Source organism: Triturus cristatus, chromosome 3_1 (assembly GCF_964204655.1).
Source record: "Triturus cristatus chromosome 3_1, aTriCri1.1, whole genome shotgun sequence".
Lineage (NCBI taxonomy): Eukaryota > Metazoa > Chordata > Amphibia > Caudata > Salamandridae > Triturus > Triturus cristatus.
Window position 1 is genome coordinate 957,637,957 of NC_140583.1, and position 15,271 is coordinate 957,653,227.

The 15,271-nt window shown below is 40.1% G+C and overlaps 1 protein-coding gene across 1 annotated transcript in view; it reads left to right on the forward strand.

Moving 5' to 3' along the window:
• RND3 (Rho family GTPase 3) overlaps window positions 1–15,001 on the forward strand; it is a 37,416-nt gene extending 22,415 nt beyond the window's left edge. Inside the window, exons 3-5 of the mRNA XM_085645602.1 lie at window positions 8,953–9,062; window positions 10,437–10,571; window positions 13,243–15,001. Coding sequence (XP_085501728.1) covers window positions 8,953–9,062; window positions 10,437–10,571; window positions 13,243–13,485 — 488 coding nt within the window. The 3' untranslated portion in view covers window positions 13,486–15,001. The remainder of the gene's footprint in view (window positions 1–8,952; window positions 9,063–10,436; window positions 10,572–13,242) is intronic.
• The last annotated feature ends 270 nt before the right edge of the window (window positions 15,002–15,271 follow it).

Genomic DNA, 15,271 nt, shown 5'->3' on the forward strand with positions numbered 1-15,271 from the left:
AGATTCCCTTAAATATTGTCATATGTTAATATGTATGTGTATATAATTCCAATATTTACTTGTCAGTGTAGTGTTTGGTTATATTTGGCTGCATAATTTTCTAAAACGCAACAGGCATCCAAGTATGAGTGCATATTTGTCAGATAAATGTGGAAATTTACAATTTTACAACTCCATTTAGTCTCAAAACATTAAGTACCAATAAAATGGCCCAAAAATAAATATGGATTAATACAGACAGGAATGGAAACATTTGAATACCCTAAAACTGGGAGCCACAGTTTAGTGTATGACTGTTTCTAGAGCAAACGGCCATGCCAGCAAAATGCTGGTTGTGTCAACTGTGGTTGTTCTATATTGAATCCAGTTCCTGAAAAAGGACTGGTTCTGAAATCGCAAGAAGAGAATAGTGGTTAAAGTGATGCATTTTCAGGACACTTAAAAAAGATTTGCATATTTACAAGTAGGAGCACAATTTAAGAATGGGTCAGTGATCAAGAAGTGATAAGATTTTGGTGTCCAATAATGCCATAGTTGAATGAGTTTGAAGGTAAGGCTGCGGGGGTACTACAAAGCTTCGGAGTGCATGCATTCCATGAAGCACGAAATTGAATGTAAATGGAGAGCCACGGTTCATTGGGGCTATATTAGTTATTTGTTAAATAATCCATCTTGCTGCAAGGAGCAGCTAGCTGTCTATAGAGAAGTCTTCCTTTTAGTTTTGGTAGCATCTTCAATAACAGGTGCTGTACTTTAAAGAATCTTTATGTATTTGGTGGGGGGGCGGTTGAGATCGTTGATATGATTGCTATATGGGGGAATGGAAATGGAGCTGCACAGGACCACTCACCTTACAATCAATGACGTTACTTGTATACAGTTTAGTTTGAAGTACAGGATGATGGAGTTTTTTCTGGAGCTTTAGATCAGTGTTTCTAAAGTGGGGGGGGGGGGGGTCTCCAATCTTTTCTGTACTGCGAACTAAGAATAGTGATCATAAGACAAGATTACATTATGCAAGATTACTGGCAGTGATAACCTCAGTGCTTCAGGCGGGGTTGCCAGTTACAATATTAGTGTTATCAATTTGGAATATCGCTAGATGGGTAATATATAAGTGATACCTGCAATACCTCCTGTCTCCCAACCCAGCATGATTTATCTGTCAAATATTAGACTTACAACCTTTCTCCAAATATCCGCTTATGAGGTCTGAAAATACACACTTTACACTCTGTAATGCACACTTGAAAAGTTTAGCGTGCTATTCAAGCAAGCGCTTCTAAATTAGTTGTCTAGGGTGCACGTGTGAGGACAACTTGCAAGTACAGGATGGCCACCAGTAGCTCACAAGTTAGAGAAGCCGATTCTAAAGTTAGCCACTTGCGTTTTTGGTTTAACGTAAACTGCAACTTGCTGAAGAAATAGAGCATGGTTAATGTAAAAATTCCAAATATTATGCAAGTGAACTTGAAAGTTAACATTCCCAAAAAATAAAAATAATGCTACTGTATGTGGAAATTGATAATCAAAATCAATCTGCTAATTAGTTTGAAATTTTAATGGCTAGAAACGTAAAGTCGCACACTGAGGCCATTAAATTGGGGGGGGGGGAATAGAAGGGATACTTGGTTTATCTTTTGATTAGAGCAGTGTGTGGCAGTTAATTTTTCCTTAGTAGCAAAGAAAAGCAAGTGTAGTCCCCAGGTGCAAGTTTGTCACTGGTGGGATAACCCTCTTGCCTTTACTACTTATTGGTAAAACCACACATACGTTAGTTGTTGTCCTTTTGAGGTCTAAAAGAAATTGAACATCCCAAGAGACTATCGACCGTGCTGGCAAAGTTCATTAATTTGCTATTATAATTAACCGAGAAAGAATAAGAACTTGTTTGTGGTAAAAAAGAGATCGGTGTTCTGCCGATACTAAATAGATTAATCAATAGTGAATAACTTTCATTCAGGTCAAAGATGGTGATAAATGAGCTTAAAATAGACCACAGATCTTGTGCTGGGAAGCGACATCTAGCCATGTTCACATAGCTACTGTGGAATCCTCGCTGGTAAGGTGTTAGCTCTGCCCTGCAAGGAAAACCCTGCTTAAGTAAACAAATATTTTAAATGGGATGTTTTATGACTTTGCTTGGTCTAAGAGTGAGTTTCTGTTGTAGATGGCCTGAGTTGTTGGAATCTACATTGACTTGTATGTATGTGCTGCGTTCACTTGTTACACATCTCGAATATTATTATAATTGTAAATAAAATAACAAATCTCCTAAATGGATGCCAGTCATTGGACCAATGACTGTTGTCTTTGTGTGTGTTTATTGTATTTTTTTTAACTGTCTTCATTACTTTCTCTTGTATCTAATTCCCGTGTGATAGAAAATTGAAGGCATGCGCATCCACCAGCTGCTTCAATTCGTCTATAGAAACCACTTCGAAATGTTTTCAGATCTGTAGGGACAGGTGGAGTTACTGGCCTGACAGGGGAGTCTTACAACTTACAAAAGCCCCCAGCTGAAATTTGTTGTTCATATATAACCAACCACCAGTTGATAAAATCCAACATTGAACAGATTTTCATCAGTGAAAATCCATTCAGTGCAGAAAAATAGCTTTAAAAAAGAATTTTGATGGGTGAATCCGGATTGGCTAATGCTCTTGTCTACTTGTTTATTGTTTGACAGCCACTTGGAATACATGTGAATCGGCACAGAAGGCTAAATATATGGCAGCACACCTGCTTATGTCAAAATACTCCTTTTTTCTTTTTTTATTTATTTATTTTTTAATTTTTTTTAATTTTTTTAGCCAAACATTTGTTTATTTCAGCTGTCTCTCCTAAAACTTCCTCCACTTAAATATCGGTCAGTGGTGAAAATGAATTGCCCCCCCCACCCAAGAAATCTTTCATAATTCCATATGTTTGCAATGTGTGAAGCATGAATGTAATGGTGAAGTAGGAGGGGCTTGCCAGCTCTGTGCATCCTATCCCAAGTAGTTTCATGTGGTTACTGCCACAGCATCTACTGCCCCAGATCAATTGTGAAGCTCACTTAGGTTTAAAAGGTATCTACTCACCAACCTTCTTATTTGTTATTTACCATGCATGTGAATGCTAGAGACCTGGTGAGGAAATTGATCTTTTGCAGGTGAAGGGGGTAGGTTATATGAGGTGTGCTGCTGTCTTCAGAATTTGCCTTTGATACTAATCGCCCTAAAACTACAAGGGGTGGGAGGCGTGTGCAGCCAGAGTGCCTGTTAACCCCCCCCCCCACCCCCTTTATGTAGCTAAAAGTGCTGAAAATACGGTCTTTGAGGGAGCCTGGACCGAAGTTTGCAATTTTAATTTTTTATTTGGATTTTTTTTCACAAAAACAGTTCCCCATTTTATTATACTTGGCGTTAGTCATTCCGGTATATTTAGTTTGTGTGCGAGACTCTACCCATATGCTTAAAATCCCACCAGTAAGTGTATTGCAAAAGCGTGGAGTTACATTTAAAAACTCCCTTTAAACTTATCCGTTCATAATGCTGGTTGCTTTAAACTACTGCTGAATTTTCATTTAAGCAAATTATAGGGTTTCTTGGGACCTTGTTGGGTAAATGGAGATCAAGTCCGCGTTCATGTCCTTAATGGGGATGCTTTTGAAATTAATACCCTGCTTCTGAGACATGCCTGAATAGATCACCTATCGCTGCCTAGTTTGGTATTCTATACATTCCCATGTGTTGCCTCTCACTCAGAAGAACATTCTTGGAATTCCTTTTTTGGAGTCCTTCGTATAAAGGAGGGCTGATCTCTGTGAGGTTAAGAGCAGAATAAGACACTGGGCCAGGCAATAGGGAGAAAAAGTAATTCATCTGAATCAAAGGACTGGATCTGTGTGCAGTGCTCTCTGAACTTGGCTTGTGTCCAGTTGCTGAGTCCCTTGGCGCTTGTTCTCCTTCGCTTTTACTTGCCCATCTGCATTTTTTTCCGGATGATAGCACACTGTACTTAGGCAGGTTTTCTTTTGAAGGATCAGAGCTGTAAACAAGACTTGTGAACGATTAATACCACATATGTAGCTGTTTGCCCCGCCTTTGTTTGAACTTTTAACTACCGTCTCGCCTGCTCCTCCCCAACTGGCAATTCAGACCCCAAACTACCTCCCTGACCCCCAATCTACCTACCTCGCTCTTGCTTTGGCTATGTGCTGTTTTATAATTTTTGTATTATGTCTTGGCTCTGCCCAGTTGAGTATTCGGGTGTTCCTAATAGTATTCTCTATTGGGTGTATCCTTCCACTACTTGCATTGAACTGCAGTAGGGACTCCATTGCAACTATAGCCCTCAATATCATCGCCTGCTGGTTCCCACTCGAGTACCTTAATGTAATGTGCTAACACTGAATGTGTTGACACTTTAAACCCAGGCTGTTGGCTTTAACCATGCTTGTTCGCCTGTGCCATTAAGATGGCACAGCGAGTATGAGACACACTGCTGACCTCTGTGACTTGAATGACAGCTGCATATCTATGCTATGCCAACTCACTCCTTTATTCTTGCAAGGTGGGAACGGATCCTGCAATTGAACTGTCAGTTTGGCAAGGCATTGCTGCATTAGTAAAACCGCTGCTGTACCCTACAAATGGTGTACTGTGTGCTCCTATTCACAAGTACCAATATAAGACCACTCTTTGATAGGGTAGTGTCTACATCTGTTTACAGTGCTGGTGAAACGGAACATCACTTTAGCGCTATCTAAAAAGCAAGTTTTTTTGAGTGATACACCATAGTATATTCTCTTGGGTGAGGATGAGAAATATGTATGCTCACCCGATTCTATTCATACCACTCACAAAGAGCAAACACGGCTGACCAGACTACATGCGGCTAAGAGCTTGTCCAATGATTTGGACTAATGACCTTTTCTCGCAATCGCGTGGTCCGGTGCCTAACTCTGTTCTCAACCTCCCCACTCACTGGATCAGATTGACTTGCTCTGCTAAGAGATATGCATCTTTTAATATCAAGAGACCTAAGCCATAATAGCATTTAAACAAACTCCACAAGGCCCTCCTATTTTCAGTACATGTTAGGCTCTAATGAAGAGTTTGGAGCATTGAATTTTTGTGTGGAATTATCCTATAATCCATTAGTAAAGAGATGATAATTTTGAGAAATGTTTGATTGTAGGGGTTACCTGTACGAAACGTTAACTTTCATAAGTGATCTGTTTGTGCTTCTAGGTTTATAATTCCTTACATACAAATTACAATTTTGACACTGCCCTATTGTGTCCTGGTTAAAGTGTTCACTTCTGGTTGTTCTACTTCCAAATGAAAATTAATTTTCATAAACGTTTAGTTCTAGTGTTCTGGACAGCTTGTAGTATTCCGGTGCCTGTCCAGGCTCCATTTTAGGATGGAGAACCACTGTGATCTTAAAGTGCTTAAGAGGGGCTGGTGGTTGACTGCTCTGGCCCCGCTGTATAGAACTGCAGTCCTCTTGCGACTGCTCTTTTGGAAGTTGCCCTGCGAGCATGTTGAAGGGTAAATTAGGGAAAGTAAGCTATTTACATCACCTGTTTTCTTAACTATTTTAGGAGTGGGGGGGGGCTGCTCCCCCTCCCCCAGACAAAAATGGCTGGGGAGATCCCTCTCCTTCAGACTTCTTTGTACACAAGACCTATACACACATTCTCATAACACCCAATCTGGTTAATCTGTCCCACCTATTTTGGTGGCAAGTCAAGGAAGCTGATAACACGCCCCCCCACTTACCAGGGGTTGTACATTGGAGGGAGGAGACTACTTTTGCTTTTACTTGTTCCTACTGCCTTCTTGCTCCTACTCTACAGTTCAATATTTGCCAGAGCAAAACTGAAGCAATGAGCATGAGAACTGGTCTGCTTGAATTCTGTTGGGTTACTGCTCTATGGCTTATCGCCCTGAACCATGCAGTGGTTGCTGAAAGTATGAGTGGTGCATGGCAGCTGATTCAAAAGGCATTCATGAAAACAGAAAAGTTGTACTATTGGAGAACAGTGTCCAACTCCCTGGTAGTAAGAGTGAAAAGCGCAAGTCCTTTTATATTCGTACTAATTTAGTATTTTATTTCCAGGATAATGACCGTTTTGGGGCCAATTCACGGAGACATATGAGTACGTAAATGTGCAAAAAATGACTACTCTCGAATGGTTTTGTGAAACTGTCAAAATAAGAGGTGTAAGCAACATTGTTACTTAATATGTTGCACCAGAAACCATTTTTGCAAAATATTCTGTTTATCGAATTGGTATCACATGTGGTAATCATTCGAGACTAAAGTAAGTTTAAACTAGGTTGACCCCCCCTCCATCAGTAAATGGTTGTGGCTTCTAGAAATTTCCATGCGTGTAATGTACACCAAAATGCATTTTTAATTAAAAAGGCTGACAAGCCAAGCAATAAATACATTGACATATAATTAAGAAGTGTCCTCTCGAGCCACCCTAAATGATCCCTCTTACTCCCAACGCTACACTAAATTGTAGCACCTTTTGGATTGGGAGTTGAAGACTTATTCATGTGTGGCAATAACTTTTGAGCAAGCTGCTAGTGGACCAGTATCCTTCAGTGCATAAGACCGAGCAGTGATGCCTCTGGGTGGAAAGAGGGTGAGGCATCTGCATCCCTTTTTAGTGTGCATGCAGATATGTATATTTTTGGGCAAAGGTTCCATGTGTTCCTTGTTGAACGTGGCCAGTTTGATCTAGAACACATAGATCACATACATTTCACAGGATGCACGACACTGTGGAATTGGCACAATAATCCAATTTATCTTCAGGGGGATACAAGACATTGCCAACATTTCGACTACACATTTATGCATCTACTGATTAAACGTGTGCAGCGTAAATAAACACACTTTTTTGCCATCCTGGGAATTGGTTGGTTGGATGGTTATCGTTTCTTGTTGTGTGTTTCAGGTTTGAGTGAGTAGCAAAAATACGTATACGGATTTACGTCCAAAAGTAAATTTGTCCTTCTGCATACAATTCTTTTGAATGTTACAAAGTGAATAATGAGATCACCTCTTCCAGCAGACCCTGAGAGTGAGCCAAGCAATGAACGTAGGCACCAGCTGTATGTGCTGTAGATCTGGCAGCGTCTCGGTGTTTGAAACACCTTCTGTTGTGTGTGGGTTTCTTAAAGAAATGTTTTTATAAAGTGTATCAAATGATAACAAATTTTAACTATTTAGACATTGAAGCGGTCCAAGTCAGGCAGAAGATGTAGATTCTTGTTAGAATTTTGTAGAATTGTGAATTTGTCCTCGCTACCATCAGTACAGTGGTTAATATTTTGTTTTTAAAACAATATATATTTTTAAATGTTTTCACGTCTTAAAGAGCTATGTACGTAGTATTCAAATTAGCATACAAAGAGCAAGCATTCGGTGGCTTTGGCTTATGTCCTAGAAACGTTGAGCTGTTGAGTTAATTCATTCAAAAGCATATTTGCACTACTTATCATGAAAGAGCTATTTAAATTAAATGCACATCCCGCCTATTTATGATGAATCGGGGCATGTTTTCAAGTGGGAATTTGTTTTCAGGGCTGACGGCGATGCATGTTTTCTACCTGGTGAAGTGCACTGTGTTTTCAGATTTATGCAGTTTTCGACCAGTGTTTGTGGTGGGAACTGTTTGGGTACGCTCATTAATGACACCAGACTTAAGATGTAATTTTATTTTTAAAAGATTTTTTAATTTTTTATTTAATGTCTGAGATTTCCATAGAACAGCAATCACTAGGGGTGGGCAGAACTAGGAGTTTCAATCCGTGGAATTCTGCGGAGTTACATGAAAACTCTGTAAAATTTAGCAGAGTTCATCTAACTGATTTTTAGGGCCAGGAACTTGTTCCATGCTGAAAAATAAGCAGGTATGGCAGCGCACCAGAGGACGCTGCTTCATGAGATTGATTTTGCTGCTGCTTGAGCAGATTTTGTACTCTACCACCCTCGTTTGGTAAATCTCGCTGGGTACCCTCCTGGCGACTAAAAATCCCACTAGGAACGCATATTCGCAAACTTGCCATTGACGAGAGAGAAAAAAACTCCGTCACGCAAGAGATGACCATATTTGGCCGGAACTCCATGTTCTGCGATTAACCAAACTGATGCCAACTCTGCAGGCGCAGTGGAATTTATTGCCCACTCCACTCCTAGCTATCACAAAGGTGACAATGTCAGCATGCATTGAGCCAGCCTGTTTCGAGATGCAAATATATTCAAATCCATACTGGGCCTCTGCGGTCAGACCTAAAATTGCTTGTCTTCACCCCATCCCCTCCCAAACAAACATTAGTACCAGATCTAAATTCACTGTCCTCTTATACCTGGTGGTGGTCTAACACTGTAATTTCCAACCAACCTGGTAATATTTACCTTCCTACACACCTGCTGTTCCATCACCTGCTACTGAAGCTCCACGGTCTTCATCGCTGTAACATAACACTTTCCCCTCTCTGCTCATATGCAATCTTCATTTTATTCTGCCATCCCAGTGTGATGATGTAAATTCTACATCACTAAAAAAACCTAGCTATAAAATGTCACATGCAATATCTATGATCTAGAGCTACGTCTGATTTCTCTCTGGTGGCCTATTTCGCTAAAGTTATCTGTCCCTAAAGAGAATGATGTATGGTAGGGGGCCAAGTCTGGAGGGGGGAGGGGGGAGGGGTGGGTGGGTGTGGTGTGTGTGTGGTGTGTGTGTGGTGTGTGTGTGGTGTGTGTGTGTGTGGTGTGTGTGTGTTTTTGCGTGTCTGTTTTTGCTCCTAGGTTTCTTGTTCCTGTAACTAAACAATCTACTCCACACTGTAAGAAGGGAAACGGAGGATAATTAATGTTTCTTTATATATAGTGTTCATGATTGATTAAAAATATGTTGTAATGTGTGAATTTCATTTTCAGGCTCTCCGTATTATGACAACGTCCGCCCGCTTTCATATCCAGATTCCGATGCAGTCTTGATTTGTTTTGACATCAGCCGGCCTGAGACTCTTGACAGTGTTTTAAAGAAGGTATGTTTTTTTTCACCCGATATTCCTGTAACATTTGTCAGCTCACTGTTCACCTTTCCTTCAACATTAATCAGCTCTGTGTTTAATATTTCCTTCACCCACTCGTGCCACGCTTCAGCACTCTGTACAGTCAAAAAATGACCACAGAATAAAAAATCTGAATGGAGGTTTCATTTTTAGCTAAAACGTGGTAGTTCATTATTAATGTTTGAAAATTGCAATGGTAACATCGCATCACTTCTGAGGGTTAAGGGCACTCCGTGTAATGTGCCAGTCATTACCTTTCACAACCAAGTTAAACCATAAACTACACAAACCAGACAATATCTTCTGGCAGATGGTGCTGGTCTTCTGACTATCCCACCATCCACACTCCATGTTGTAAGTAGTTGTGTCGGTAAGGTTGTGTTGCAGTGCTTCATTCAAATATTACCTAAATGATGTAGTGTTGTAGCCAACGATTTTAACACTGCTGGAAAGCTGGTGGACATAAAAAGGTTTGATTTTTAGCCAGTGGGGTTGTGTTGGATGTTGCGATTCTTCTATGTGAGGGCGGCTCCTTGTAGTCTCTCATTAGAATGATGATGGACCCAAATCATGGGTTGGCTTTAAAGGGGGGGGGGGGATGTTATGCAGAGGTGGTGCAGGGGGCTTTTGAATCCGTAACCAACTTCTCTATGCTGGCTGACCAGTGTCCGCATTGGAAGGACATTTTTTTCTGTATGGGTGTTAAGACTGAAGAATTTGCATTGGTGATTTGGTATTTTAACCACTGAATGTTATGTAGCGGCTAAAAAAAATGTCTGCTTCTTCCTGGTCAAATGAGTAGTAAGGTATGTCACTTTGACAGGAATTTTCTACCTAGGTCTGTGTCACTTGATTGGGACATCTAGCCAGATAGTGTGGCTGGGTTTGAGCTCTGATGCTTATTGCAGGCTTGGAGTGTCCTCATGGGTACATGTGAACTGGTGGTAACATTGCAAGCTGCATGTTAGTTGACAGGATGCCTTAATAGCAGTGTCAGATCGTGGGGCAGAAGTGGAAAATAAACCGGTGCGCAATTGGCTTGCGTCCTACGTAGAATGAGGATACACTGTAGTTTAATTTTACGCACAAACCTTATTGCCACAAGAAGATAGTAGAGAACTTTGTGTATCTCCTAAAATGTAGATTTTCTGGTGCATGTGAATACTTTAAATTGGTGCGTTGTCATTGTGTCTGTGCTTGAATAACCAGAATTTGTTTTGTTAGATGGACTAACTTCAATATCTTGTTAATACGTCATTGTGCTTTTTGTACATATATGTTGAAAATTGATTTTTTTATATATTTGTGGCACTAAACTCTTACTTGGAATTTAATTCTGTTTTGCAGTGGAAAGGTGAAATCCAGGAGTTTTGCCCGAACACCAAAATGTTGCTAGTTGGTTGCAAGTCTGATCTTCGCACAGATCTCACCACATTAGTGGAATTATCCAATCACAGACAGACACCAGTGTCTTACGATCAGGTGAAGTATAACTTTCAAACTCTTCATTTTGTAGAGGCTGATATTAATGCAAGAACGTATTATGTCATGGTATAGTTGCACTTGCTGTAGTAAAACATTTTACTTCTCCCCTCCCCCTTAAAAACAAAACAAAAAAAAAACCCTCCTCTTAATCATTTGTCTAAAGCTATATTTAGGGGGTTTATGGTGATGGAAGAAGTGTGTGGGTGGAGGTGTGGCAGGGGGTAAGTGGCAGTACCTGTAACTGGTGGCAACTGACCCCCAAGAGGAAAACATTGTTTTATTCATTTTAAAAGTTCGATCCGTGGAGACTGGAAATAAGTCTTGCGGGGCTAAGATATTTGTGCTGAAAGGGACTGGGGCCCTGCAAAGGTGTTGGAAACGGTTACTTGTACCAACTTCTGGTGTATGACGATCGGCACATATGACATTTCTTCCTTTCACTATGTTCCTTGTCACTTCACCATTTGGTTCAGGCGTTCACTTACGCTGCTGTTGTAGCTCGAACCAGTTTACAAATCTCCTAACATATCAACTTTTGCATGTCGTAAAATAAAATATTGAAAGTTATGTAAACCTAGTCACTTTCCTATTTCCTTAATGTAGGAAGAATATACAACTTTTTTGTTGTATGTGGCTTCCTGGGTACCCCTTTATCGTGAACAACTAAATGAAAATCAGTTATTTACTGCAGCGATTTATCTGTGTTTAACAAAAGTGGGTGCCTGCTCTTGTGATGTCACCAGTAGAATTGCTTGGTTCCTCTTTGTTAGCATTCCAAATCGTCCTTTAATGTTTTTAATGTGTTCTGAATCCCCCAGTGGACGTCCAATTTCTTAGCTCTAAAAGTCAAAATACAGCACGCTACTTTCTGTATTATGCATCTTTTAGGTGTTCAGATAGGAAATATTTTTTTTCCTTTGAGCAGATCCACGCCCAGTATGGAAAAAATCCAGATATTTTTTCAGATGACAGTGTATTTCTCATGGCAGTTTCTTTTGCTATCACATCTGCATAGCATAAAGGCATGAAATCACTGTAATAGAAATGATTTGGCATTTAAAGAAGACCAGCCGTATCAAGCGGAACACTCAAAATTCAAACTAGCATCCCCGCCATCCCACTCTTCACAAAGGAGTTGAAGCATGTAATCTGCCATCAAGGGAAACCAACTGACTCCTAATCTGCTTTATCAGTTCCAATGTATACATAAATGTTATACTATTAACATAATATCTTTTTACAGTCAAAGGCTATACGTTTGACCACTTATGATGCATTTTCTTCAGATGTCCATTATTTTATACCCTCAAGCTAAGATCTTTTGTTCAACCCCCCCTTAAACTTCATTGTCACTTTGCCACTCGGTGACCTTGAGACTAAAGGGGAGGAGGTGGCACACAAAACCACGCTTGATCTCAAAACTATTGTTGATATAGGCTAAATTTGTCAATATATTTGATAAACCCCTTTAGGTAATGGGGGATTTGTAAGTTGGGGGTGGAGGAAGGGGATGCAGATCAACTGAAGACCTTCGTCTGTTCTAACTAAGTGGGCATTTGAATACAAGGGAATCGGGAGCAGGGCGGGGGTGTTGATCCTTCACCTTAAATAAGTAGACCATTAGGAAGACCTTAATGAAATATGGGAGTATTGAAGTGTATGCCATAGCACAGAAGGACCCTCAGTTCTGTCCCACATTTGAGATGAATGATGGCAGCAAGACTCCCTTCCTCCAATATTGTCCCCAGGTGGATTAAAGCATTGGACGACAGATTCAAAGAATTGGTCCTGCATATATTTGCTGTTGTCAGCCTGCAACACCATGTTCATGGTTCCCTTCTTTGGCACACATTTTCAAGAACAAAACCTTACTTTGTAACCAAGTGGACGGTGTTCAACCCTTACTTTTTCAAAATTCATTTCCACTTGTTTGGCTCCCTTCACATCAGTACTCTGGTGCCCCACCCCCATCCCCACCACCCTGACATTCCCTTATGAGACTCTCATCTCGCAAGTACAGTGAAGTCCTGACTGCCTCCCTCGACTTGCCGTCCCTTAATCAGAGTCCTAATTGTGCTCTGCCTTCTTATGGCTACTTGACTCCTTGGCATCTGGGCTCCCAAATATTTTACTAATTGAAAAATTACCCCACACGCACGTTCTAAACATCTGACCTTGCCTGAGTACTTTCCTCTGACTCCACCCATGTTCATTTTTTCTCATACTCTTATCTGAATAATCCCTGCTTCATTTGCATAATGCTATGATGATTGTAACCTTTCATTACTTAGTTTAAGCAGGTACACTATGTTGCATTAAAACGCAAGATTGTCATCATACTCTACATATTAGTGTGGCCCTCAAGGCACCCGGGACAGTCATTTCTTGATAGTCACCATGACCTATCATGAGGTTACTCCAACTAGAATTGGAAATTGAACTACATTTTAAAGAAATGACTACATGCCATGAGCAACTGTGCCACATTATTCTAATTTAATTGTAAAAGCCATAGTAAAGTTGGACTCAATGAATGGGAGGCCCACTTGTGCTGTAGTGCCAGATTGGCTATCCGTGGGAGAAATATGATAAAAAATGTTATGTATTTTAGAAGTCAATCTATGATGAGCATCTGTTTACAATTTTTATATTTCCCTCTTTTCTTTAGGGCGCGAACATGGCAAAACAGATTGGTGCAGCAACCTACATCGAGTGTTCAGCCTTACAATCAGAAAACAGTGTCAGAGACATTTTTCATGTTGCCACTTTGGCATGTGTAAACAAAAGTAACAAAAACGTAAAGCGGAAGAAGTCTACGCGGGTAACCAAAAGAATTTCACACATGCCCAGCAGACCAGATCTGTCCACAGACTTGCGAAAGGACAAAGCAAAAAGCTGCACTGTAATGTGAGCACGAACATTTTTTTTTTAGTGAATATGGACCTTGTCTTCTGATGAACAGGTGAAGACTGAACGAAGTGTGCAGACATGGTGGTTCTTCGTCTGCACCTTAAGAGGCTACACTTCACCTTGTTTGGTACTAAGGATTCCGCATGTAGACCAAGTGGCGAGAAGAGGTCAGATGTCCAAAATGTTGCATAGATTTGTATGCCAAAAAACAGAACTTGAATGTGTTGGAAAGGAAGGAAATATTTTGCACCTGAAGAAACGTCATTGTCTTGGATTTTTGTCTTTCTGGCTTGTTTCCCATTGAGTCCTTGTTTTGAAGCTTGTTAGTTACTAACGTCGGTTTTTCCCCCCCACAAATTGTAGCTTTTTTTGGGGGCAACAATTTTTCATGTGGTCTGGTGTAACTTCCTGTGGTTAGTCATCAAAACCGAAATGATAGGAAGACCTGGGTTGTTCTAGAAAACCCACTGCAGAATCGGGAAATACTGCCAAAATTGCAGAAGCAAAATGTTGAGTATGTGGAAAAGAAAGTCTTTAAAGTTTTTCTGTGCTTTGAGGAAATGGCTGGTATGTGGGAAGTTCAGTGGAAGGGACAGAATAGGTACACTTGTATTCTCCAGATGTTACTTTTCATCATCATTGTGATTGTGTTTAAAACGTGCTAGCTTTATTTAGGTTAATTCAGATAGGATACTTGAAACGTGTCATGTTGGCTCAAAATGAAGTTGAGGTGCTCTTCGTTTTATGTACCACCTTCAAAAAAACTGGTTTGCAGTGTTTCACCCTCAAATTAGGCACAGAATAGGCTATTTTAAAATGTGATTCCACGGAAGCCAACACTCCATAGACCTGAGAATTAATGTTGGGTCTCACATGCTTCCTCAACATTGTTGTGTTTGACCACTGCATCATATCACACTTCATTTGAGTTGGCCAAGTTCAGGAAAGCTGTATTTATAAAAAAACACAAAAAGACTTGGTCTAATAGGATTCGTTCATTCTGTGTACACCCACCAACTTGTAGGCTTTTTACTTAAATAGATCTCTCAATGTCTTCTAAAGAAGGGCCTCCAGCTCTAAAGGATTTCTTGTTGGTGCTTGTTGAAAACAAGCATTCTAGCCAATTAAGACGCTTCATTTTTGAAGTATTAAAGCTGTGTTTCATTTGTAATATGCAGGGTAGAGAATTATGATAGAACAATCTGCTCTTTGTACTGCAAGCACATGTGTCTTTGCAAGGAAAAATGAAACTCCAATCATTTCTCTACCAAATGCAGAATTTTACCACTCTACGATGCTTTGATTAATGCAGCAGTGTGCTTTGGGCAGTATTACGAAATAGCTGGCAGATGCTTTCTGTACTTAAATATTGTAAAAATAATTTATAACTGTTTAAATCTGAACATTAATTTTTTTGAATGTTGAAGTCTTTGTATGTCTGTTTTTGTTAATGTTTCTGCCGTATTTATTAAAATATCATTGTTTTTTCTTGAAATAAAAAGGTTTTTAAGCCATAACCATTTTATTTTTATTTATCGTGTTGCGCAATACAGAGCATTTAACTATGTATAAAATGTAGCAACACTTACACCAGAAACTGAGCATTAATGGCTCAAACTAATTCGCATTCTTGTGAGACTACCAACCTATTCATGGGTAATAACTGCTCATGAAGTACAGCCAGGGAAATCTGGCATAAGAACGAGAAAGCTATTGATTTGGGACTGTGGCCTTGGTGTATGTATTGGGCATTATACCACATCTGTTCCTCATCCGGCCATCTCAGA